Source organism: Canis aureus, chromosome 16, assembly GCF_053574225.1.
Source record: "Canis aureus isolate CA01 chromosome 16, VMU_Caureus_v.1.0, whole genome shotgun sequence".
NCBI classification, from domain to species: domain Eukaryota; kingdom Metazoa; phylum Chordata; class Mammalia; order Carnivora; family Canidae; genus Canis; species Canis aureus.
In genome coordinates this window covers 62,359,685-62,384,186 of record NC_135626.1, presented here as the reverse complement: position 1 = coordinate 62,384,186, position 24,502 = coordinate 62,359,685, and the positions used below count along the sequence as shown (strand labels likewise).

The 24,502-nt window shown below is 57.5% G+C and overlaps 1 protein-coding gene across 4 annotated transcripts in view; it reads right to left on the bottom strand.

Annotated features, from left to right (window-relative positions):
• The window catches only part of RPTOR (regulatory associated protein of MTOR complex 1), a 333,774-nt gene that overhangs the window by 19,137 nt on the left and 290,135 nt on the right, over nt 1–24,502 (bottom strand). For all 4 annotated transcript variants that reach the window (XM_077854547.1, XM_077854548.1, XM_077854546.1 and 1 more), the window contains 5 exons: nt 20,092–20,210; nt 14,066–14,169; nt 13,382–13,565; nt 11,755–11,865; nt 1,820–1,925 (listed from right to left, as the gene is read on the bottom strand). In XM_077854547.1, the coding sequence (XP_077710673.1) occupies nt 1,820–1,925; nt 11,755–11,865; nt 13,382–13,565; nt 14,066–14,169; nt 20,092–20,210 (624 nt within the window). The remainder of the gene's footprint in view (nt 1–1,819; nt 1,926–11,754; nt 11,866–13,381; nt 13,566–14,065; nt 14,170–20,091; nt 20,211–24,502) is intronic.

Genomic DNA, 24,502 nt, shown 5'->3' with positions numbered 1-24,502 from the left:
AGATGCGCTTCTGGCGACTAATCCATGGCTGAGCGGCCAGGGCCGCGTGGGGGTCCCCTGGAGGGTGCTGGCACCCGCCTCACGGTGACGTGGGTCCTCCGCCCCCACCGTGGGAAAACAGCTGACACTGAAAACCACCTGGTAACAAGGTCGGAGTCTGAGCAAGGGCTGCCAAAGGGCCGCAGCGGCTGTGTTCACGGTGGGGGCACGTTGTGGCCGGAGGGGCCCAGACCTCGGGCGCTGGGAGACCCGGGGACCCCGGCTCCCGAGTCAGGGTGCATGCACGCGTGTGACAGCACTGGTCCTGGTGGCCGCAGTCGCTGGGGCGAGGCTGGGCACCTCCCGGTCCGGTCACCTCGCTAATCTACGGGCACCAGGCCGCTTGCTCATCACCACACAGGCACTCGGATCGCCGCATGCGGGCTGCAGGGGGGCGCGGGGGGCTGAGCGAGCGCCGTGTCCCCTGCTCTGGTGGCCGGGTCCACCGCACGACCTCTCCCTCTCCAAGTCCCCTGGCCGACGTCTCCGGCGGCTGATCCAGGAGCCCCCTGACTGTTCTACCAACGAGGCGTCTGTCGCACGAAGATGGAGAGGAGAACCGGAGCCTGCTTTACACATAGCCCTTTGTTTTTGCCTAGAGAACGTGGTTGTGTCTTGAGTCTCGCCCCCTGTCCTGGGTGTGACATCGCCGTGGGGGCCACTCTGCCCTCAGATGCCAAACCTGCGACTGGGCTTCCCCATAGAACCAGGGTCCCGAGGAGCCATGGCCTCCCGATGCCCTAATGCCGGGAGCACCTATCAGGCCCTGGAGGCTCCGCTGTCTCCTCGCCGAGGGCGCCGTGGGGCCGCAGCCCCTGCACCAAGGCACAGAGTCGCACACAGCCACGACTCGCTTTCAGCAGAAACGACTACACACGCTAAAGGCTACGTGGCCCCAGGGTGGCTCCGGGGAGCGCCGGACAGAGGCAGCTGCGCGCGACGGCCTCCAGAGCGGCTGCCGGTGTGCTCGGGGCCCAGGGTGCGCCAGGGTGGCCGTCCAGCCAAGCGTGTCTGGGTGACAGCCTGTCGCCTGGGCCTTTCCCCGCCGACTTGAAAAAGCAAGCAGAGCAATCGTCACAGTTTGAGAGGACAGGGGCGCAAGGTCAAAACCGTAAGTCGGGAGAACGACTTCCCCGTGCGCGGGACTCTGGGCCGCATCCGTCCACCGTCTGGTCGGCCCGGTGACGAGGGCGCGCTGGCTCCTCAGAAGATGCAAGTGCCTCCCACCTGCCTGTGCCCTAGAGAGGGAGGGGGCGGAGCGGGGCTGCCTGGCGAGCCCGTCCCTGACCTTGTCCTATCCCTCCCCGTGCCCCGCCGGCAGCCCCTCTGTGGCTGCTTCAGCACGGGGGAGGCTGGGGCCCGGCAGATGGAGCGGATTGGCATCTCCTGGCAAATGTGCTAAAAGGTTTGGTAAAACGTGACTGAAACACAGGTCTGGTTGACGAGGGTGGTGATCCTGGGGACACGCAGGGGCCAGTGGACACAGGCAGGGCCCTGTGTTTGTCCCATGTCCCCGGGGAGAGTGCAGGGCTGGGGGTGGGGGTGCCTTGCTCCTTCCCCCCGGAAATGGCAAGATGCACAAGCCATGCTCCTGAGAGGCCGCCAGCCAGCCGGCTTCCCTTGGAGAGAGTGGCCCAGGGCTCGGGGCTCCTGTGGCCCAGGGTGCGCCCCTGGCCTCAGCCCCCCACGACCCCACTGTTCCTCGAGGGGAGCCCGCACCCCACCCGCACCCCGCCAGCCCCCGCGGAGGCCCTGTCCCCACCGGCCCCGGGCGGCTTACCCTTCTGGATGAGCTGGCGCGCCTGCTGTCGGACGCGTGTGTTGCGGAGAAATCGCCACTCTCGTTCCTTGCGGATCTGACTCTCCAGGTCGTGTTCTTCTGGGATCTTCAACAATAAAAACACCGCATGAGGTTTGGCCAGAACAGGCAGGTGCAGCCACCTCGTCTTACCGTGACTCGCAGATGCTGCGTTTCTCCCCAACGGGAGGTCTGCGGTCACCCCGTGCCCGGCACGCCCGCGGGCACCATCGTCCCAACGGCGCCGGCGCACTTAGTGTCTGCTCACGTGTTGGTGACTCTCACACACCCCACGCTGTTCATTATCAGCACATTTGTTCGCGTGACCTGGGGTCTGTGAGGACGCCTCTGAAAGCCCAGGCGATGGGTAGCATTTTCCAGCAATGACAGACTTGTTATGTATGGTCTACGGGTCGTTTTCTCAGACACGGTGCTACTACTGTGCGCTTAGCGGACTGCGGTGTAGGGTGAACGTGACTTTTACACGCACAGGGACACCACAACACGTGCCTTTTGTTCCCAAAAGAATTTGGGTTCTTGGGTCTGGCCAGGGCACCACTGCCCTGCTGGCAGAGCGCGCCCGGGCTCCCTCCCACGGTGGTCTGGGGGCTGAGGGGCCAGCCGCCTGTCAGGGAGGCGGGCGGCAGGCGGCACGACGGCAGGGGAGGGCAGTGTGCCATCCCGCTCCTAGGAGCCCAGTGCCCTGATGGGGGCAGCAGGGTGGCCACTTCCAAAGCAGACGAGGAGCTCCGGGAGGCACAGGCTTCAGGGATGAGGGGCCGGCGGGATTCGGGAGGGGCCTACGGGCCGAGCCGGGCTGGCAGGAGGCTGACGCTGTGCACGTCGAAGAGGCAAGCTCAGAAGCAGGTGGGCGAGCTCAGGGACTTTATTCTCTCTGACGTCAGCGAACTGGGGCTTCTCTTGAAGAGAAAGGGGCGCAGGACAGCGACACAAGGGCCCGGGCTTGAGGCCCTGTGTGGCCTGACCGGACACGGCCTGGGGTGGAGCCGGCCGGACCCCAGGCTGCATGGTCAGGAAGCAGCTCAACTGAGAGTCTGCGCAGCCCGGACAAGCACCTGGGAGCCCAGCTCCCTCGCCGCCAAGCGCACTTCAGAGACTGAGCTCACGTCCCCTTTGCAAACTGGCCGCTGTGTCCCTGGAGCAGGAAGGCCCTGTGTGCTCGCGTGGGCGCCCAGGAGAGGCCTGCCCCTGGCCGAGAAGAAGCCAGGAATGACGTCTGCATGTGCAATAAAGACATACTTCCTTAATCCTCACACGTCATCAAGTAAACCAGATGGACTGGGACTCCCTGCTCGAAAACCCGGGGTTGTGACGTCCTGAAGTATGACAGAAGCCAAACATGAGAAGCCACCCTACTCGCTCCTGGCGGAGCCGAGCAGCCGGCCTGTGGTCAGCGAGTGGAGAGCGCGCGGGCACGGACAGCCCACACTCCATGTTTGCACACCGTGTCCCCTGCCGGAGAACCCACTGGATGACAGGCAGCGTGCGTGGCCGCATGCAGGATGTCGTGTGCAGGCAGGCCGCGAAAGTGGGCACAGCAGAGCCCCCCGCCCCCACGGGGCCCCGGACCATCTGATCACAATCAGACACAAACCGCGCCCCTCACGTCTGGGGCCTGCAGGTCTGTCGCCAGCATTTCCCTGCTCTGCTCCTTCCCCTTTCCCCTAGAAATCACAACCCCACACCTAACAGAACAGAAGCAGCCGCAACAAGGACATCCAAACACGGCGGAGACATGAAGGGACGGTGTCTGCCTCCGCAGCACGTTTGGTGATTTGGAAATAACCCCCCAGGGGCAGGCAGGGTAGACCGCAGGTTTCTGAGGCCGGTATGCTTGTGACAACCCGGAGCTTTCATTAGAGAAGACAAGACCAACGGTCAGTGCTGTCGTGCAGCAAAAAGAACACCCGAGACAAACAGGTGGAAGGCACGTGCAGGAGGAAGTGCAGAGGGCGCCCTGGGCGGGGGGCGGGGGGGCAGGACACGCACAGAGTCCCCGGACACGCGCACCCCAGGGCCCGACCCGAGGGCTCCACAGGACACGAGGCAGCGGCGGTGATAGGTAAGAAGGTGTGTGGCCGGGACGTGAGGGACTCACAGCAGCCCAACCCGTGGAGGTGGTCGGGCCGCCCCGCCTCGGCCGGGGGCTGCTCCGTGCTCTTCTGAGAGCAGTGTGCTGCTCCCGGGGCGGCGTCCACGGTGCCTGCCCCCACGGGCATGCAGAGCTCACCCAGGGACCTGCGGGCATCTGTCTGGGGACAGTCTGCCAAGGATCACCGGGAAGAGCCAGCAGGATGGGAGAGCGGCAGGGACAGCGTGGGTGACGAGGGCCGTGACATCAGCCCCGGCACCTCCAGGCTCCCACACAGAAACCAACGCCCCAGAAGCCTCCCAGAGATGGGGGGCCTGGGGCCCTAGGCCTGGCCTGTCCCTGGAGCAACTGGGGGCAAGGACCAGTGGGCCCCCCAACAGCAAACGGGGAGACAGACCCTGGGAAAGATGCATTACCTTGATGCTAAGCACTCGGACCTGAGCTCTGTTTCCACCCAGAAACCAGGCCTGTTCTGATGACACCATCACGTGCCTCTGGACCTGCTTTTCACCCCGACAGTTGTGTGATTTTTCCCGTTGTGACAAGCCACCCTACCCCGCCACAAACAAGAAGTCGCTCTGACGCAGAGAAGTGGCGGATGCGACACTGCGCTCCTGCTCTGCGGCCCCGTCCTGTGGCCACTGACAGCAGAAACTCAGAGGAGAGGGTCGGGCTGTCCTGTGTGCATGAGGCCCAGACACGGGCACCTTCGCCATCTGACTACACTTCCTGCCAGGTGTCAGGTCAATGGCGGCAGAGTCCCCATGCAACACCTTCCCGCTCAGGCTGCCTGGTGGACAACAGAGCCCGGCTCTGCTCCGTGCCCCTTGGCGGTCGGCCTCCCTCCGCCCAGGCGTTCTGTTTTGGCTTTCGTGGAATGCTGGGCAAATGGGTCTCACGGTGTGCAGCCCTGGCGTCTGGCTTCTTCACTAAGCACAACGCACTCGAGGTTCATCCGTGTTGTGTATCTGTTCCTTTGGAAAACCTTCTCAGAGGACTGCCATTTCTTCGTTTCTTTTAATATTTTATTTATTTATTCCTGAGAGACACAGAGAGAAGCAGAGACCCAGGCAGAGGGAGAAGCAGGTTCCCTGAGGGGAGCCTGATGTGGGACTCCATCCTGGGACCCCGGAGTCACACCCTGGGCTGAAGGCAGACGCTCAACCACTGAGCCACCTGGGCTTCCCTGACTGGTATTTCTTTCTATGACCCCATCACAGTTCAGGCATCAGGTGCAGGACACCTGGCTTCTGTCTACTTGTCGTGATTATGAACAAAGCCACCATTGATACACACACGAGGGTTTTCATTTTTCCCCGGTGAATATCCGTCTAGAGTGTTGGGTTGTATCACGTGTGTCCATCTTGTAGGAAACAGCCAGATGTCTCCAGAGCGTTTGGGATACTCATCGTCTGCACAAGGGACGAGTGTCAGCTGCTCTGCGCCCACTGTCAGCACGTGGGATCGACAGATCTGAGACGTGAGCATCATATGGAAGCGTGCTGGCTGTCTCCTGTGGTTGTGGCCACCCGCCTTAGGGCCACACACCTTCTCAGGGCTCCTTTGCTGTCCACACACCTTTTTGGGAAAACATCTGTGCCCCCCTTCTGTCGGTTGTTTGAAATTGCCTTATTTCCTTCTGTATGGAGGTTTTTTTTTTTTTTTTAAGATTTTATTTATTTATTCACGAGAGATACGTAGAGAGAGGCAGAGACACAGGCAGAGGGAGAAGCAGGCTCCATGCAGGGAGCTCGACGTGGGACTCGATCCCAGGACCCCAGGATCACAGGATCACGCCCTGGGCTGAAGGTAGCACTGAACCACTGGCCACTGGGGCTGTCCTCGTACGGAGTTTTGGGGGCTCTTTGTGCTTTCAATGCCGGAACTTTACCAGATACATATTTTACAATATTCTTCTCCAGGCTGTGGCTTATGTTTTCATGATTTTAACACCGACGTTCAAAAAGCAGTTAATGTGATGAAACCCATGTACCATTTTTTTTTTCATGTGTGGCTTGTTCTTTTTGTGCTTCTCAAGGAAACACTGCCTAACAGGCCAGTGGGGGCTTCCAGAAGTTTCCATAGCACAAGGCGATGCTCTTCGAGTTGGTTTCTGAATATGGTGTGGGAGATGGAGTGATGTTCTTTTTCTGGGCAAACCGATGTCCAGTCACTGCAATGACACTTGCTGGAAAGACCACCCCCGCCCGTAGCTTTGTGGAAGATCGGTGGGATGCACCATGGCTCCATTGCGGGGCTCCGTTCGGCCCCACTGGTCCCTGTGTCTGCCCTCCCCATTCCACTCATGACTGATGTCACAGTGACTCTTGAGATCACACGGTGCGAGTCCTCCAACTGAGCTCTGTGACAAAACTTCTTTGGTTATTTTAGTTTCTTAGCTTCTTCCCATAAACTTTACAACAGGGTTGTTGATGAAAACAAACCTGTTGGGGTGTTCGGTGGGACGGCATTGACCTGTGCCCAGGTTAGGGGCTCCTGACACCCGCACGTCACTGAGCCCTCTGGCCCAGGAGTGCGCCTTCCATGCACTAGGTCTCTGCCAATTTGTTTCATCGCTGTTTTGTATTTTTCAGCATTTGGGTCTTGTATGTATGTAAGTATTTATTTATGAGAGACACAGAGAGAGAGGCAGAGACACAGGCAGAGGGAGAAGCTGGCTCCACGCAGGGAGCTGGATGCGGGACTTGATCCTGGGACACCGGGATCATGCCCTGAACCGAAGGCAGACGCTCAACCACTGAGCCACCCAGGTGCTCCTGCGTACCTGCCCTTGAGACAGCACCACACTGTCCCCATTCCTGCAACTATGTAGCAAGGTTTGAAAACGGGAAGCCTGAGTTGTTTATTTTGTTTGTCCTTTATGATATTTTTCGTAAGCACTATTCTGGGACTCCTGCATTTCCATCTGAATTTTAGTCTGAGCTTGTCAGTTTTTGCAAAAAAAGGGGCAGCTGAGATTTTCACCAGTCTCACGTGGACTCTGTGGGTCTATTTGGGGACCTGCTGTTAAGAAGTCACCCGACCCGTGAACATGTGATTTCTTCCCATTTGTGTAGGTATTTACTCTTTAAACGCTTTGGTTTAAGGAATGTTTGTTTTAGAGAAAGAACATAGCTGACAACCAAACATCTGTTGGCCCCGGTGGTTTACAATCCAGCGGTGATTTACAAGACACGCAGGCGCCTGGCATGAGGCCAGCAGGTGGGAAGACAGGCAGAGGGGCGGAAGTGGCCCCCAGGTGGCAGGAAGTGGGAGCCCCCGTCCTCCTGGCGTGGCCGCGTGGAAGCAAGTGGAGGGTGCTGGCTGTCTCCCTGCCACCCGACCAGACACTTCATGCAGCTGCCATCACAAAGCGAGCACCTGGTCCATCCTGCTGATGCCGGAGGGGAATCCACATGTGTTTGGTTTCCAAGCGAGCTTTCCAGGAAAGAACCAGGGGCCTGTGTTTTAGGAACTGGAGACCGTGTGACCCCGGCTGGCCTCCTGACACAGTTCGGGCTCACCGCAAACTAAGCTGATGTGAACCGGTGTGAAGGTGCGCCCACGGCAATGTTCAGGCTCTGTGTGCCTGGAGGTTTATGTACAAGAAGAGAAAAAGGAGAAGTCGTTTCTGTGCAAGAGTATTTGAGGATATGAGAAAATGTTTGATGTTCATAACCACGTAAGTGCAAAAAGCAGCACACAAAGCTGTACGTGTGTAATAATCCCAATGGCAGGAGAGAGAACTGTGTGTGTGGGAGAGAGATGGAGAGACAGAGAGAGATGGAGAGAGAATTACGGGGGACTTCCATTTTATTTTACGTTTTCATTTTCGGAGTTAAAAAAAAAGTTAAGTACACTTAAAAAAAACAGCTTCCTGGATGTGCAGACCTAAGCAAGTTCTGCATCTACCCCCGAGCACGGTCACACACAATCTTAAGTTGGGTCAGGGTGTAGGATCCGCGCCCTCTGCCTGGAGAAAAGCCTTCACTCTGCTCTTGGGCCTGAGTGCGTGTTAAACCGACATTCACTCGGCATATGAGGTCTTAAAACAGTCTGACTCTTTTTAAAGCTCTTTCTGTAAATAAACGTTATAGTTTAATCTGTTCTAAATCATGACACTAATAGTTGTGTTCTCTACAAAGTTCAAACAGTCTGAACGCGTATAGTGTAGAAAGGATAGTCCCTGCCCTCTGGAAGCAACGGTACGGGGCCGCGTGGGTGGCTCAGTCAGCTGGGGGTCCGACTCTTGGTTTTGGCTCGGGTCGTAATCTTGGGGCCGTGAGATCGAGCGCTGTGCCGGGCTCCACGCTCAGTAGGAAGTCTGCTTGTCCTGCTCCCTCGGCCCCTCCCCCAGCTCCTGCATTCTCTTTCTCTTTTTCTCAAACAAACATGTAAACAAACCTTTAGAAGGAACAGCATGAGCAGTGTGATGTGTGGCCCTGGAGGCCTCCTCCCGTGCTCGTGCACAACTAGGCACCATGGCACCTGTGCGAGCATTTGGGACCATCGGATTATCTACCTTCGCTAACAAGGACTCCACACGTGTCCTCAGGCAGGGCGGCTCACGGTAGGGGCCGTGCAGCTCTATCGCACGAACACAGTGGTCTTAACTCGCGCTCCTCCTAATTAATGATGGATTTTTTGTTTTGTTTTATTTTCAACTTTTTGCTCTTACAAATCATGTAATGAGCACCTCTGGACACATCATTACACACGCACATATGGTGGTGGTTTTAGGAGCTCTTTCTCAGAAGAGGGCTGTGGGTATTTTAGGGCGAAGCCATTTCTGATTTCGAGAACCACCAGTGAACTGCTCTACAGCAAGCTAGCGTTTTACCACCAGCAACAGTGGCGGAGAGCTCCTATTTCCCTGCACTCCCGAGAGCCCGCCTCTGGGTAAAATCAGTCTCCACTCTGCCAACCTGAAGGAAAAAAATCTATTACTTTTGTAGCCAGAATAAATCTCAATGTATCTTTTTTTTTTTTTTTTTAAGCACATGACAGGCGGTTTTTAAACAGTCTTTCCAAGGCAGATGCGAGCCCTGTAAACCAGCGGAGGGAGGGGACGGTTCCTTCCTCAGTCACGGGAGAGCCACCTCCTGAACCGTTCTTTCTAGCCATGCAGACCTGAACAGAATCAGGCGGTGAAGAGACAAAAAGCCAACAGAAAGCGTCCTGGCCGCCACGTTGTGGGGTCCCCGGGCCCCCCAAGCGCGAGCTGCGGGATGCTTGTGAGCCATCACGCGGAGAACAGTTCTGCTCTCTGAGGCGGTTTAGGGCTCTGACTTCTGAGGTACAAGCCTAGCTATGAGCTGTTCTTAGTTTATGTGTGAAACAGGCTGATAAAAACGCTCCTAACGCATGTATTGCACGCATGTCGTTAGATGATGAATTAACTTAATAAAAGGACGCCCCTGTGAACGGCACCCAGAAAACAGGGGAGAACAACTTTTAAAAAAATTACAAAGAAATAAAAATGCATCTTCTAAAAAAAAAAAAAAATGCATCTTCTTCTGACATTTAGAAATGGTTTCTAGTTAACGCGAGGGAGAAGTTACTTGGGCGCCGGACCACCTCACATCTTAGCCGCCACCAGCAGCTACGGACAAAGGCCATCGCGACGGGCTCACCTCCGACCGGGAGGCCTCGCGCGTCACTTCAAGTGACCATCACCCGAGAGCCTGGCAGAGGGTTAGCAGGACTTCCTGACCGCCTCCCGCGGGCCAGGTGGGAGTGACACCGGCGAGGGCCCTCCTTCCCAGGCCCCCTGCAGCATCCCCACTCCGGGTGTCACCCCGTCCCCCTCTGACCTGCAGCTACAGAGGGACGGGGCAGGGGTGTGGGGTGCGGGTGTGCCCATGAGAAGCACAGGAGCAAACCTCAGGCCTGCGCTCAGGAAGCGGCCCTGCGGGGGCTGACGCCACTGCCCCCGCCCCAGGTGGCCAAGGACACTCACTGGTGAGAGGACGAGCCTGCGGACCTATGCCCCTCCTCCCTGCTGTCACCAAGGACGGCAGGGCCGGGTGCCTCTCAGACGGCCCAAGGAGCTGCTCATCACCCTAAGACAACCCCCGGCAGGGCAGGCCCCGGGCCCTAACCTGTTGGCCTCGTTCCCGTGAGGAGGAGACTGTCAGGGAGACTGAGCTCCTGCAGACCTGGACAAACCCTTGTCCCTCAGAGCAGACCAGACCAGAGTTCTAGGGTCGGCCTGCTGCCCACGGCCGCAGCTGCTGCAAATTCCAGCATCTGCTCGCTCGCTTGCTCCCTTCTTAGCGAGGGGCCCGGGTGGTGGCAGTGGGCAGGGCGCAGAAAGCCCGAAGACCAGCACAGGCCGTGGCCGCCCCTTGCGCTTGCTGCATTCATACTTTTGTTCTGACTGTAAAGCTGCTTGGTGCTTAGTATGGAAAACACAGGGGAGACAGCCGTGGATAAACACGCTAGGTGCCACGCCTACACGTCACCCGCCACCCGCCATGGGGCGGCTGCTTTAGCGTTTTCTGGGCACAGACGGATGTGCACAGTGTTTCCAACGGGGATCTCCCTGTAGCCAATTTATGTCCTGCTCTTTTCCCTTTTTAAAAGTTTTAGCATGAGTATTTCCTTAAGATTCCAATTTTAAAGCTTAATTTTTAAAACAATAAGCATCAAATATTTCCTGAGTGTTAAGCCCTCCTCTCCGTGCTGGGCCTTCAGGAGGATCCTAGATTTCATGAGATAAATAACACCCAGATCATCCACGACTCTGATCATTTCCTTGGGTCGGTGTCTCAGCAAACGAGTTACCAGGTTGAAGGGAACGGCTGCTCATGGCTTCTGACACTTTACCGCTAAACCGTTTTCTGGGAGTCGGGTTCAATTCAAAAATGGAAGAGAGATGTCTGCCTTGTCAGCAAAGGGGCTCAGCAAACTAGAACTCTGTCCTCTGCCTCAGGCACGGACAAGGACCGCCTTGTGTTTTTATCAACAAATAGCAACTTTATGGGCAAAGAAAAGCAGGATGAGAGTTGTCATAAAGGGTCCAGGTTACTCCTCAAGAAAACTGCTTGGATGTGTAGCTTGATACACAACCAAGAGTAAACCATGATTTCAATGGTCTTTACGAAAGAAGAAGAAAGTTTTCTAAGAATGTGCTTCATGGGAAAGTCGGCACTCCTGGAGAAGAGCAGCAGGACAAAGCGCTGCTGGCCCCACACTGACCCCTGGACATGCGGCTTGGATCTGGCACGACAGGACACGTCTCCCGTCAGGGCCGGGGGAGAAGGACACCTGAGTGCCAGGCTCCACAAGCGGCCCGGGTGCGCTGGAATTAGCCCCAGCAGGCAGGTCTTCGGGACAAGCCTGCTCTCCGGCTGAGCAGCCAGAGCCCACGCCCCGGGCCGTCCTCACCAGGAGGGTCTCCAGGCCTGGCGGCCTTGCCGAGTGGACAGATTCAGTTGTCCTCTGAGAGGGCAGGCTGCCTTGGTTTCTTTGAGAAGACAGGAGGGTAAATGAAGTCTGTTCCTTTTGCTGTTTTGACTGTTACATCAGCTACCATGACAGCCGTCTAGGGCGCCCATCAGTAGCTGTAATGTGACGGGTCAGGAGCCCCAGAGGGTCGGTGGCTGGGCTGGCGGGAGCCACCGAGAGTGACCAGCTGGGTCTGGCCATGAGTAGGGGGCTCAGACAGCTCAGGCCAGAGGTCGAGGCTCCTGGGGAAGGAGGGGACGGAGGGAGCCAAGGCAGGGCTCTGACCGACTCCAGTGTCTGTGTGAGGGCACAGACGGGAGGCCCACTTGGTACCCGGAGCGGAGGCGCACACTACCTTCATGACAGGCTGGGCGAAGTACCGGGCGCTCCAGTCACAGAAGCCAGTCTGTGTCGTGGCCGAGACAAAGCTTCTGTGTCCAGCGGCATCATCTGCATCGTCGGTGGTCTTCAGGGGCGTTTCGGGGGGAGGGGGAGAGAAAACAGGAAGAACAGTCACACACTCCACACACTTGTTTGTGAGCTCGAGAGGACTTGCAAGGAGACAAAAGGCAGTGGTCTGGCTGCTAAGAACGTTTCTCTGCTGGCCTCGCTTCTGCATCCTGGTGGCCAGGGACTCTGAACGCATGGCCAGGGCTCCAGGGAACCTGTGTCAGGGAGGGCCATCAAATCTGTGCTCAGGGGACCAGGTTCCCTCGGGGCCGGCCACAGTGGCTTGGGATGCAGAGCCTGTCACTCTTAAATCGGATGCTCAGGCCAGGCGCCATGAGGTCAGCAGGGCCTGAGGCCTCTATGGCCTGGAGGGCAGGGGCTGCTGGCACCCTGGCACCCACCTGTGCAAAGTAGCTCCTGCACGGGAGGGACACGCAAGTATCAAGACCTCAACTGCTTGGTGCTGCTCTACTGGACAACACATTTGTTTCCCACAGCACGGCCTACGGGGACCAGGGGGGCGAGGGTGGGAGTTCGCATCACTGTACGAAGCTGGGCACGGCAAGGCCCGCGATGCACGGGGGGTGGGGGGGCACGGAAGGCGTCCGTCAGAGAGGAGCCCTGTTATCCAGGGGAGCCTCGCCTGGTGGAAAGTCTGACAGCTGGGACTCAGTGACAGGGTCTCACCCCCGACTGCTGTGGGAACCCGCGCTGCTCTGCTGGGCCAGGCTCCTGGGCTCCCGGCCCCCAGGGCAGTGAGCGCCCCCTATGCCCAGGTGCTCCAGTCTGACGGACCCATGTCAAGGTCCTGCCAGGAGGACGAACCTCCCACCGGGCACTTGTGGCCATGTTTGCTCCACCCAGTACGGTGGGAGGCCTTGAAAGCCAGGGCGGGTGAGGGGCCAGGGGCACGTGTAGAAACTACCACCGTATGTGCTTTTGCTCCAGTCTCCACAGCAGCCTGGCTCCCTTGGCGTGTCCTGAATGGCCCCTCCAGACTGCGTCCTTGTCCAGTAGAGCGGCACACCGTCTGGACAAGCGGCCAAGGCCACAGCTTATGGGTTTACAGCAGCCAGGCCAACGAAGACACCAATTCCTCCCGCTCCTGGAGTCTCTTTCCAGCTTTGAGGCAGAGACTGCAGCTCCTTATGTGGCAATAACAGGATGTTTGCGGAGAAAGCAAACAACCCACTCGGAACAGGCACTTCTGCACGGCAGCTGCCATGTCCAGTGGAGGAAAATGCTACTCAGCCGCGAAGGGAGAAAGCAGATTAGCTCCATGTGCTTACTTGGCTACATGGAAGGTGCCGGAACAGTGAGCCGACAACAAAAGGCCCCAGAAGGGAGGACCCTGGGACATCTGCTCAGCCGTGATGGGACAAACTGAGAGCCACAGCTGGGGGTGCAGGCTGTGGAGGCCCCCCCCCCCCCCCCCCCCCGGTCCTGGTGTCAAATCTTGGCTCACACTGAGGGATGTGATGCTCAGCACCTACACTCACTAGAATGGGTGCCAGGGAAGGGTTCGAGGGTACCTGGTCTGGGCCCTTGTCAAACATCTTCCGCGTGCGGGGGAACTGCTGAGAGTGGGGCGTGTACTGCACCCCAGCGGGGCCAGGGGCACCAGGACGGCCCGCGGGCAGGTCTCGGCTGACTGGCTGCTTGGCCACGTCGTTGGTCAGGCTGGAGCTGCTGGCGCTGGATGTTGGCGGGGAGCCCCTGTCAGTAGGGGAAGAAATGCTGTGCTTTACCCAAACAAAATACCCTGTCCTCACGCCACCCACCTAGATACTGCCAACCGACCTAGTTCAGGGCCCAAAACATCCTCACATGCCCGACACATCCCTATGCCTCCAGACTGACACCAGCCACCCACGCTGATGGCCCTTCTGGGCCCTGCCTGTGGGTTCCAGTTGTCGTTTCCCTGGAAAGCCAGGGTGGCCCCAGGCACGCTGCACACAGCCTAAGCAAACCAGCCAGGGCCTGGAGGGTGTGGGGGCACACATCTGCTCGCTGCTTCCTGCCTGTGGACACTGACCTAAGAGGGGACTCCGCCTGCTGGTGACCGGCTGGCAGGGAACAGACCCTTGCTTATAGAATTCTGCTTGGCGGCAGAAGTCAGGCTCAGGCCAAGTATCTGCTGTTGCATCTCGTCATGCAAAGGAAGATAGTGAAGGCTTCCCACCAGGGGCCTGCACGAGACAGATGCAGGCACTTACCCTGCCTGGTGGATGTGGATGCCCTTGTTGGTGGGACTGGCGGGCGCCGACTGGGTGAGTGAGGACGTGGTGAGGATGCGTTGGGGCCGGGCATTCACTGTGGCCTGCAAGAGCAAAGGGGCACGTGGTGTGGACAGTCAGCTGCTGGAAACCCCGGCGGCCACGGACAGCAGGACGGGGTGGTGGCTTCATGACTGCAGAAGAGGCCCCTTGGCCCAGGAGGTCCTGCACACTGATGGGGGGCCCGGGTGATCCCCCCCCGCCACATCACCCTGCAGGTAAAACTACGTTCTCCCGCTTTTCTAGAAGTCACTTGCGGAGTCCAGGGAGGCCTGAGGGCAGGCCCTCCTGGAACTGTAACCACAAGACCACACAGCGTTAACGGCGAGCTGGGGCCCTGGCACCCCATCCGGGATGGCTGAGAATGCCACCCCAGTCTTTATTTCAGTTTTTACACCTCAGGGACTCACGCCGTGTCCCTGGTTGTGGCGCTTAGCAGATAGAGACGAGGTAGCAGGTTCTAGAAACTTTCTCCACAAACGTACAGCATTTGACATTTCATCGCAGAAAGGCACTTGTGCCAGCCTGAGACTAGCGTGTAGGGGGAAGTGGCTTTGTTTTGATTTTTCAAAGTAGAGTTTGTGTGGATTGGGAAATCAGCTGTCTGCCGGAGGAACACGGCACATGGAAGTGCCGAGCCGACGAGGGTGTTGACCGCCCCTCGGACGGCAGACCCGCCATCTGCCGGGTTCTCTCCTGGCGTCTTGCTCCGGGCACACGGGGTGGCTGGGCGGGCCCTGCTGGCTCCGGACACACCAGGTGACACGCGGGCAGGTGGCGGCCGACGCAGCCATCTGGGCTCCCTGAGCGCGGCTGTTGCCAGACTGTTTAAGAGCTGCCGGGCAAAAGAGAACCTCGACCTTTGTGGGTGATGATGTCGGGCCACCCTGCGCAGCGCCCCCCCCCCCCCCCAGGTCAGGATGCTGGCCCTCCTGCGTTCAGCCAACAGGCAGAAAATCGCAGAAAACAAAAGGGCCATGAGGCTGCTCATTTACAGAACATCTGTGCTTCCCTGATAATCCGCTGCTTTGAAGTAAGAACAGCAAGGAAATGGAACCATAATCAACCTTTTGAAATCATTAAAAAATTTTTTGAATTATAGAAGTTATGTTGTTTGTCAGCTTGTTTTTGCTGTATATTTACATTATCTGGCCTGCTCCCTTCCGCCCAAAACTCAAGAGCCAAGCGACGCCCTAAGTGGTCTAAGGAGAGTGAAGAATCTCCTCTAAGAAGCTGTCAACTTCCATGTGTCTCCCAAAAATTCTGGAGACGCAGGCGGTGGTGGTGGGGGAGACAGAAAACTTCTGCACCGCCGTGCAGACCTTCGCAGACCTAACCCCATCTCCCCGCGGCCCCCGAGGCCCTCCCGCCTGCCCTGCCCAGGCTTGCTGCCCACCCGCTGCCTCTCAGGAGGCCCCACGTCCCTCTGCTGGGGCATCCGGGGCAGGGGGCCCACACCCAAGGCTGCCACACGGCTCTCCTTCCGTGTCCGTGCCAACACGATTCCAAATCCACAGCGATGAGTGTGCTGGCAGCCTTCACGCTGGTGATCACAGGGCTTCAGACTTCGAAGATTTCTTTTTCAGCCCAATGGCTCCAATCTGTTCAACATGCATGGACTCGATCTTGATCACGTGTGCGGCATAGGCCTGTGGGGATGAGCGTGTACACACCTGCCTGTCTGCAGACTTGGTCTGGGGGCACAGGGCATGGGGGGCATGGTGGTGAGCTGGGGAGCTGAGACACGGTCAGCAGCGGCTCCTTCCTGTGCCAGTCCCGGCCGTCTGGGTTCACACAGAGGGCATGCCGCCAGAGGTCAGCAGAAGGGCAACAGCACTTTGTAGGCTCCGAACGGAGGGCTGGGCCTGGCCGTGAGCACGTCCCACCTGTGCTTGTCCTTCTCCTGTGAAGACTCCCTGTCATTCTGCACTCCAGGACACGGCCCTGAGACCGCTGGAGGGGCAGGTGCGCCCGCCCTGACAGGTGACCGAGGCCAGATGTGCAAGGGCTGCTGGGCGGGGATGGTCACGGCTACAGGTCACGCTCTCAGAGGGCAGCAAACGTTACTTCGTTACACGCCGGATTCTCAGGTCAGATGTAGTCTCTTGGCCCAATGCAAACACGGAGATGGTTCGCAGGGACACGTGCACGTGCATATGCACACACACGAGCCGAGCCGGCTGATGCTCCCTGACCCTGGGGGCATCTGGAGCAGGAGCCTGGGGTTGCAGCGAGCCCGTCTCCAGCTCCTGGAGTGCTCCCGTTACTCTGGTTCTCCCACCGGAACACATCACCTCACAAGGACACAAAGGACCATCTACCACAGAGAAAAATACCTAAAGCAGCGTGGATGACTTCGGACAGTGGATTTCCCAACTGGGTGGGACAGAGTCGGGTTTAGGATGCCGGTGCAGGCTTTCAGCTGCTCTTTCCTGGGGGCAGTCCAGGAACCACAGAGGTTGTACCGTCAATTGTGCATCAAGGATCTGGATTCATGTGTGAGAAGGTGGTTCCCACAAGGATCATTTAGAGGTAATTTGGGACTGAGTCTGATGCAGAGCCTGCTGGATGCTTGATCACTGAGAAGACACCTATGAAAGCACGAGTCTACTGATAAGAAGTGATTTCTCTATGAGCTACGTTTCCTAAATAAGTCTCCCTCTGGAACGCTGAGTCCCAGGGAGTGTTCAGGGCAGCAGTGGTGATGACCAGGAGCCCTGCCCTATGGTCACTGAGGGGCGTCGGCAAAGCCTCAGTCCTCCAGGAAGAGAAGCCAGCAGGGTCGAGGCCAGGGAGTGTCACCTACCCCCTTTCGGGGCCGGTGCATGCCAGACCATGTGCAGAGTACGGACTGAGAAGGAGGAAGGAGACACTAATACTTGACCTTGCTTCACAGGGTTACTGTTTACTATTGAGCAGGTCCTACCATGAGCCCATCTCTGCAGACAAGGCTGGTGCCAGAACAGGACCCACGTGCCTGGAGAGCCACCCCGTACCTCATGGCCATGAGTCCCTGTGTAGGACACACAACAGGGCCCTGAGCAGAGTCTCCATGAACCAGATTTCCAGCGGCCACCCCAGAGCCACTGAGTCCGAATCCCCAAGGGGACTTGCTCTCCTGGGGTTGTTTGTGCACCCAGCCGGGCAGGCCCCATGGGGTAGCGACTCTCAGGGAGGGACAGTGCCTACTTCTGTAAGCTAAGCCAGTCTGAGGGATGATGGCGTCACCCTGGGTCTGCAGGGAGGCGGGAAGGGGGCAGGTGCATGGGAAGGTTCAAACTATGAACAGATGCATCTCAGTCACAACAGTTCGCTAGGACTGTGATTTCCCGCTTGCAAGGTCTTCTCTGCTCTGATGGTTCTAGGAGTCCCTCCTCCTCGTGGCGGCGGCGGGGAGCAGTGGGGCAGAAGCCTGGGAGGGCACAGACAGCACTGGCACCTCTGAGTCAGCTGTGTGGTAAAATGGGCCCCGGAGCCGGTGGGCTTCCAACAGCAGAGGGTGGTTCCAGCGGGAAATGGTGTGCAGAGAACCTCCACCTCTGGGAGCCGAAGGCCATCTGACTCGCTTGAAGAGAAGTCAGGACGTTTACACACATACCACAGAGCCCGCAGACAGACAGATGCAGGTGCCAGTGAGGGGGTCCCCGCATCAGGTGCGCTGCGCGACGCCTGCCCGGAAGCTAACCGCAAACTCGCTGGATGAAATCGGATTCGGTGTGAGCATAGCAGGTTCCCGGGGTGCTAGTGAGGCTGCCAACGTGGAGGAGGACAGAGACCACAACAGGTTTTAAACGCTATGAAAGCGTGAGCCGGGTTCTGTTCCTGGTTTTTGTGGTACTCTGGAATGTACTGTTTTGGGGATATCAACCTTCCTTGTTTCTCCCTCGCTTAGGCCTTTGGTCTATAAGAAAGGTGTTCAGCTTCGAACTGTGCACCTGACCTCTGGTCTCCGGTGCACCTGGCTGCGAGTGTCCCAAGGCAGACGCAGCGATTGCATTTCCACTCCTTGGGTGTGGAGTCGCTGGTGGACTATTTCTAGGTGAGTTTATGTGCTTACAAACTTTCTCCTAAATATTTAAAGTAGTGATGATTATTACGCATGACCCTGACATTTGAACACCTGTAGCTTGAAATTTCCTCCTCGGTATTATCTGTAAACCACAGGTGGCAGGAGTGGCATGAGGGAGGTTGTTGGGGGCGATGTGGTTCCCAAGGGTCATCATGTCCTTTGTCCTCTACGTGGTTTGAAATTTTCCATGTTAAAGACTACAGGCAAAATGCAAACCCTAAGCCTGTGTGGAGAGGAAATGTAAATACTTGAAATTAGGTCAGGGCTCCTGAGCTGTGGGTTCTTGAGCTGGTAACAATCTCTATATTTGAGTACGGTATCCTGTGGGGGCATTCCAGAGTGGTAAGGCTGTTTTGACCATGATGAACACAAATCTGCCTTCAGAGGTACCCCGGTGGCTTAGTTGTTGAGTGTCTGCCTTTGGCGCAGGGTGTGATCTCCGGGTCCCGGGATCAAGTTGCTCATCGGGCTCCCTGCAGGGAGCCTGCTTGTCCCTCTGTGTGTCTCATGAATAAATAAAATCTTTAAAAAAAATGTTTTGCCTTCAGAGTTGAGTATCAAAAGTAGGTCCATTTCTCTGTAAATTGAAATGTCATCTCCTCTTTAGTTACTGGAGTAGAAAGCAAGACATTTCTGAAATTAAACTGAGGACAAGAAAATGTTTCCTTCATGTTCATGCTTCCAAATCCTTCAGTAGCAGTGTTTACTCTTAATAATAAACGTGCGCACACACGCGCACGCGTGCACACACACACACACACACACACACACACACATACGGACGCACTCAGGCTCTCACAAATGCAGGCTGCGTTGTGCCAGGGCAGGGCTCCTGGGAGGCATGGACTCGAGAGGAGGCCCACTCCGCCCTCTGTCCCTGTGCTTGGGCATGCCAGTGGGGGTGCCCACCATGCACACCGGGACGGATGGGTCAGCCTAGATCAGCACAGCAGGCAGAAAGCCACCAGCTACTTATAAGGCTCCGCTAGAACGCGCTGTTCTGAAAGCACGAAAGGCTGTATTTCCAGTTGCCGTAATCTGCTGCTGTGGCTCTGCCTGGTAGGAGCGATTACACATATGAGATTTAATTACCATGGAGTGGGATGAGGGGCGTCTCTGGCTCACACACTTTACACATGATCTAAAAGGACACGGAGATGTGGTCTCTGTGCTCTACGTGCTAGAGAGAGACACCTAAGAGAAATGGATTTGACAGCCTGACGCCAGGTCTACCGTGATGAATTTACAGTCGTGAAATTTCAAGATTAGGCACTCATTGTATTTTCAAAGGATTCAGGTTTTAGTAAGGTTGTATACGTAAAAGCTACTGAAAAACAAGCTTATATAATCCGAATACTGGTTTCATCACCAAATGGCTAAGGGTCGGGGGAGGATGAGCAGAGGCACCTGATGAAAAGTACTAGCCACGGCCAGGGGGCCATCCCACATCTCAGAGAGAAAACAAGGTCTCCAGGCACCTCTGTGTGTTACATGCTCTCAGGCAAAGGTAATGACCCCCAGGTTCCATCTTAAGAAACTAGAATCAGAGAAGCAAGTTACATTCAAAATAAGCAAAAGGAGTGGGGTAATGAGGATCAAAAAAAAAAAAAAAAAAAAAAAAAGGCACCAAAAGCTGGTTCCAAAAGGGGACATCACTACAGACCACACAGACCCCGACATGATCACGAGGATAATGGCAGCCCCCACCTAATATTCTGGTGCCCTGATATGGCCAGGTTGAAGCAGAGGGTAAACAGAGGTCAGGGTATGCTGTGAACTGCCCGTCAGAAGGCTCTAACCCACGGCGTAGGCCCGATTGAGCCTGGAGGTCCCCGCATGAATATCTGTCACTAAGACTATGAGCTTGAGAGCTTTGCTGAGGACACATCACACATACCTTGTAAGCAATGCTGTTGAGCACCTTCATGGCCAAGTCGGAAACGTCTGGATAGGGATCCGCAGCCAGATGCAGTAAGACTCTCCAAATCTGCGTGTAAACACTGTTAAAGGAGACTCCTGGGAAAGAGAAAGGAGATGTTTTAGTAAGAAATAGCCGTCCCCTGTCTGTCTGGCCGGTGTCTGAAGACGCAGTTCCTGCCAAGAACGGGCGCTTCAAAGAGCTGCAGACTATGGGAGGCTTGTTTCTGGCTGTTTGCTTAGGGGTCCAGAAATCCCAACTGGTCAATAGGCTTGATGACATTGGGGTGGGGGGAGGGGGGCTGGATTTTTCTAGAAGGAAAAGTGAGTTAGAAAATGCTGGCCTTCCTTGAAGCCCTGGCTGACTGGACAGCACCACCTAGCTCCCAAAGACCAGCTGATTTCACGTTCAGGTTTCAAGGAGCCGTCACAGTCTATGTTAGGTGCGTGTGTTGGCTGGGAGCCCCATGTACACCTGTCTCACATTCAGAGCATGCTCGGGCTGTGACTCACTGAGTCTTATCCACACACTGCACAAGGACTGTCCTGAGTTCCCAGGAAATCAGGAAGGGTGTGCATGATGTGACCCAAGCTCTCCAGGTCCCCACCAGGCACCCACAACACTTCTGGGTGGGTTCTCTACATGGACCTGGGCACCTCAGCAGATGAGACAGGGTGCATCACAGACACGAAGGAGGGACTGTCTCTGAAGGCCTCACCCAGGAATCTGTTCAGCCCTACTCTGCCCTCATGATCTTGGCCACAGGCACTACCCCTGGGCACTGTAGAGGGACAGTGAGGCCTGGTGTCCAGGGGATGAGGGAAGCAAGTGCTCTCCTGTCTGACATTCAGGCCAAGGCCGCTTCTACAACGCCCCGTGCTGCTGTGACAGCTCCAGTAAGGGATTCTTTCTGTCAGGAAGTAGGGCCAGGAGGCGAGGAGTCAGGATGGCTTTACAGAAGAGGCATCTACGCAGACCAGTGGGCTGCACGCAGGGGAAGCGGGATTGCTCTCCTGGCAAAGACTTTCCTGGAGGAAAGTCAGCAAACGCTGGACTGGCACAGAGGTGATGGAATTGCATGGAGCATTTGGAGAAGTGGCACGACCATGACCTGGGCGTGCAAACCAGAGAGAGCAGAGGGATGGCTCAGGGCCTGAGGGTACAGAAGACGTGGGTGCAGGCCTCTGGGTGCAGTGGGGTCTGCACCATGCTGGGTCTGGACAGGCAAGGAAGGAGCCACGGCCGGGAGTGGGGAGTGCCGCGTGGACACTGCACCCTTGCTCTCTGCTGGGGTGAGCCCAGGGGCTGGACACAGATGGCATGATGGATGGGAGACAGCAGCATGCAACTGTGGGAGGCCAGACAGTTTGTTGACAAATGCTTATTTAGCCACAGAAAGTGATGAAAAGAGCACTATTTGCTTGTTTTTTTTTTAATATTTATTATTTATTTGAGAGAGAGAGAGAGAGAGAGCGCGTGCGTGCACGCACAAGCAAGTGCATACACACACACAGCAGGCAGAGAGATGGGGGGAAGCGGGTTCCCTGACATGGGGCTCCACCCCAGGACCCCGGGATCACAACCTGAGCCCAAGGCAGACACTTCATCGACTGAGCCCCTACAGGTGCCCTGAAAAGGGTATTAATTTGAATCAGTCAAGACCCCAGGTCATGGCCTGGCCAGCTCCCAGCACAGCCCTGCTCACCCTGTGAAGGGGCTGAACCATCACGCGTGCTGTCAGAGGACGGAGCGTCTCTGTCCACACGGAACAAGTGGCACCCGACCGTGCAAATTGGAGGCAGGCTGGGTGAAGTGGAGGGTCACGCATCTTTGCTCACCTCAGCCCACAGCCTCTCGTTTGGGGGCGGCACTGCCCGCTACCACAGGGACGGTGCGCTCAGGCCACATGGCTGCACACACCTGCTGTGTAGGGATGCAGGGAGCTCCCAGCTCCCGAGGAGGCCTCGTGGGGACCCCGCAGACAGGCAGGGCCACGGGGGCTGGGAGGCCGCTGGGCTGCCCTGGAAGGACGGAGGGTCCCACGGCTGCGTGGCCCAGGGGGTCAGGCAGGGCCCCTCGGGGGACGGGCTGGGTAGGCATCTGCCCTTCGGACGGTGAGAGCTCTGCTGAGGACACTCTCCCTGGGGAGGAGCCCGCGCCGGGTGACGTGCACCCTTTCCCTGCACACTTTAACTTAGACGCAGGAATGGATGAGCACCTCCGACCCTGACTCCGGATTTACAACCCAAGTCTGAGGAAGCTGTGTGGTAAAATGGGCCCCGAGCCTCCCGGAGGAACTCCCAGGCCCCTTATGTATTGTAGCGGAGCACCCAGCAGCAGGCACTGGGCCTGTGAGACGTGAGGACCGTCCACGAAGATGTGGCTCCCCAGTCACCTCCGTGAGGGCTGGGGGTTTGGGGCCTACGGGGACCAGCCGCTGCACCTTCACGGGTGTGGCGTGCTCAGGAGGGGGAAGGACGGCCGGGCCCCTAATGGGGCGAGGCTCTTAGGAAGGCCCCTCGAAGTCATCACAGCTACTGCGTGAGGTTCTAGCTCCCCCACAACCCCATTAGTTTTGGGCTCAGATTCCCCAGAGCGCCGCCAACAGGGGACAGAGTTGCGAAGTGGTGCACTAAGATGACCCACCACACTGTCACCACAGCCGGGCTGGGGGCGGGAGGACTCACAGCAGCGGGGGAGGGGGGCGCAGCGCTCAGGAGCCTGGTGACCTGTGTGCCTCCAAGAGCAGACACCCGAGCAACCTGACCCTCACCCGGCAGTGCCGTTGGTGGAAACGCGAGGAGGGGTGAGCAGCAGAGACCGGCACCAGGAAAGGGGTGGCACGCACTTAGGAAGGACCTCATTACTGCTGGCACCTCATTACTGCTGTGGCCTTTTTTGCAGAAGATTTCAGCTTTGACTCAGCAGAGAAGGAAAAGGCTCTGATGTTGGCCAGAGTCTGGCTACAATGAATGAGGTAAGTATTTGCTGGTGAAAACATGCAACTGGTGTGGAGAAGTGCTCAGTGCATTTCACCTCCTCCCTCAGTCTGGCCTCCAGGCTCCCTTGGCCCCCCTGCTGCACAGACCACCCTGCTCTGAGACCTGCTGCCAACGCACCAAGGTTGTGAGCACAGCAGAGGCTGGAGCCCCCAGGCTGCTGGAGGACACCCGAGTGGCCTTCTGGAGGCTTCTGGCTGTGAAAGGCTCAGGAAGGACGCCTGGGTCTGGCACTCACTCAGCTCCTTCCTCATGAGCTGAGAACCTATTTCCACGTCTAGACCAAAAGTAATAAAAAGATCATAACTAATGGTTTTACATTTATTTTTCAGAGCAATGGCCACAACTTCCCAAATAGCATAAAATGTAGGAAAATGTGCTCGGAGCTCTGTAGCCAACTCCGGCTCCCAGAAGGCCCCGGGGCTGGCTGCACCGCTTGGAGGAAAGAGAAGCCGGACTTTGACCCCTTAGGGCCGACGAGGCTGACAGCCTCTGCCCGGCCCAGCACCCAGCGCCCGAGCCCTGGGGCCTCCGCGTCCCCAGTCTGTGACGCCCCCGGGGACGGAGCCCCGTCAGGAGCCCCCTGACTTCCTGCCTCTGCCCGTGGGAGGGGCGCGGAGGGCGAGACCGCCGAGTGCGGGTGGCCCCCGTGTCTGCACAGTCCTGCCAGCGACGTGCCTCAGGGTCCCGGCGAGACACACGTAATGATGGCCTTTCATCAAAGGTTGTGGCCATAAAGATGTAACTGATGTTGTGGCGTCGGAGAACAACGCCGTTCGCTTTCTCCCCACCGTTCTCCGGCAGCAAGAAATCAAACTAATGGGCTGTAAAACCTTCCCTGGGACCGTGCGCGGCTCCTCTGGCGACAACCGCACGGCCCCTCCTCCTGGCTGATGGCCCCGCTTTCTCCCCGGCCCTCTGCTCTTCATGCTCACACCTTGCGGCCCTGGGGCCCCAAGGACCTCCTCTGTTAGGGCTTCTCGAGGTGGGGGGACAGAGGGAGACGGAAGGAGGACATGCTAGTTCCTGGCCGATCACGATGCAACGGGGATGAGCGGGCTCAGGCCAGCAGGGCCCCCAGGGGACCGGAGATGTGGGCAGTGGCCCCGACCCCCAGATGCTGAGCGAGTGGAAGAATCGGAACCTGGGCCCGGCTCCAGGCCGGCGCAGAGCTTAGATCCCGGCTCTTCCCACCCCAGCCCAGCTCCAGCTCGGATCCATTGCTGGGAACACGCTTGAGATGATGTCAGGGTCACAGAACTTCAGGGAGGCGCCATCGTCCCACCGCGGCCAGGCCTCTGAGCCATGGCGAGCAGGCGCTTCGGCGGTGGGAGCGCTCATGGCCGCCCCAGTCTGGCCCCGAATCCTCAGAACAGAAATGATCCCCCCTC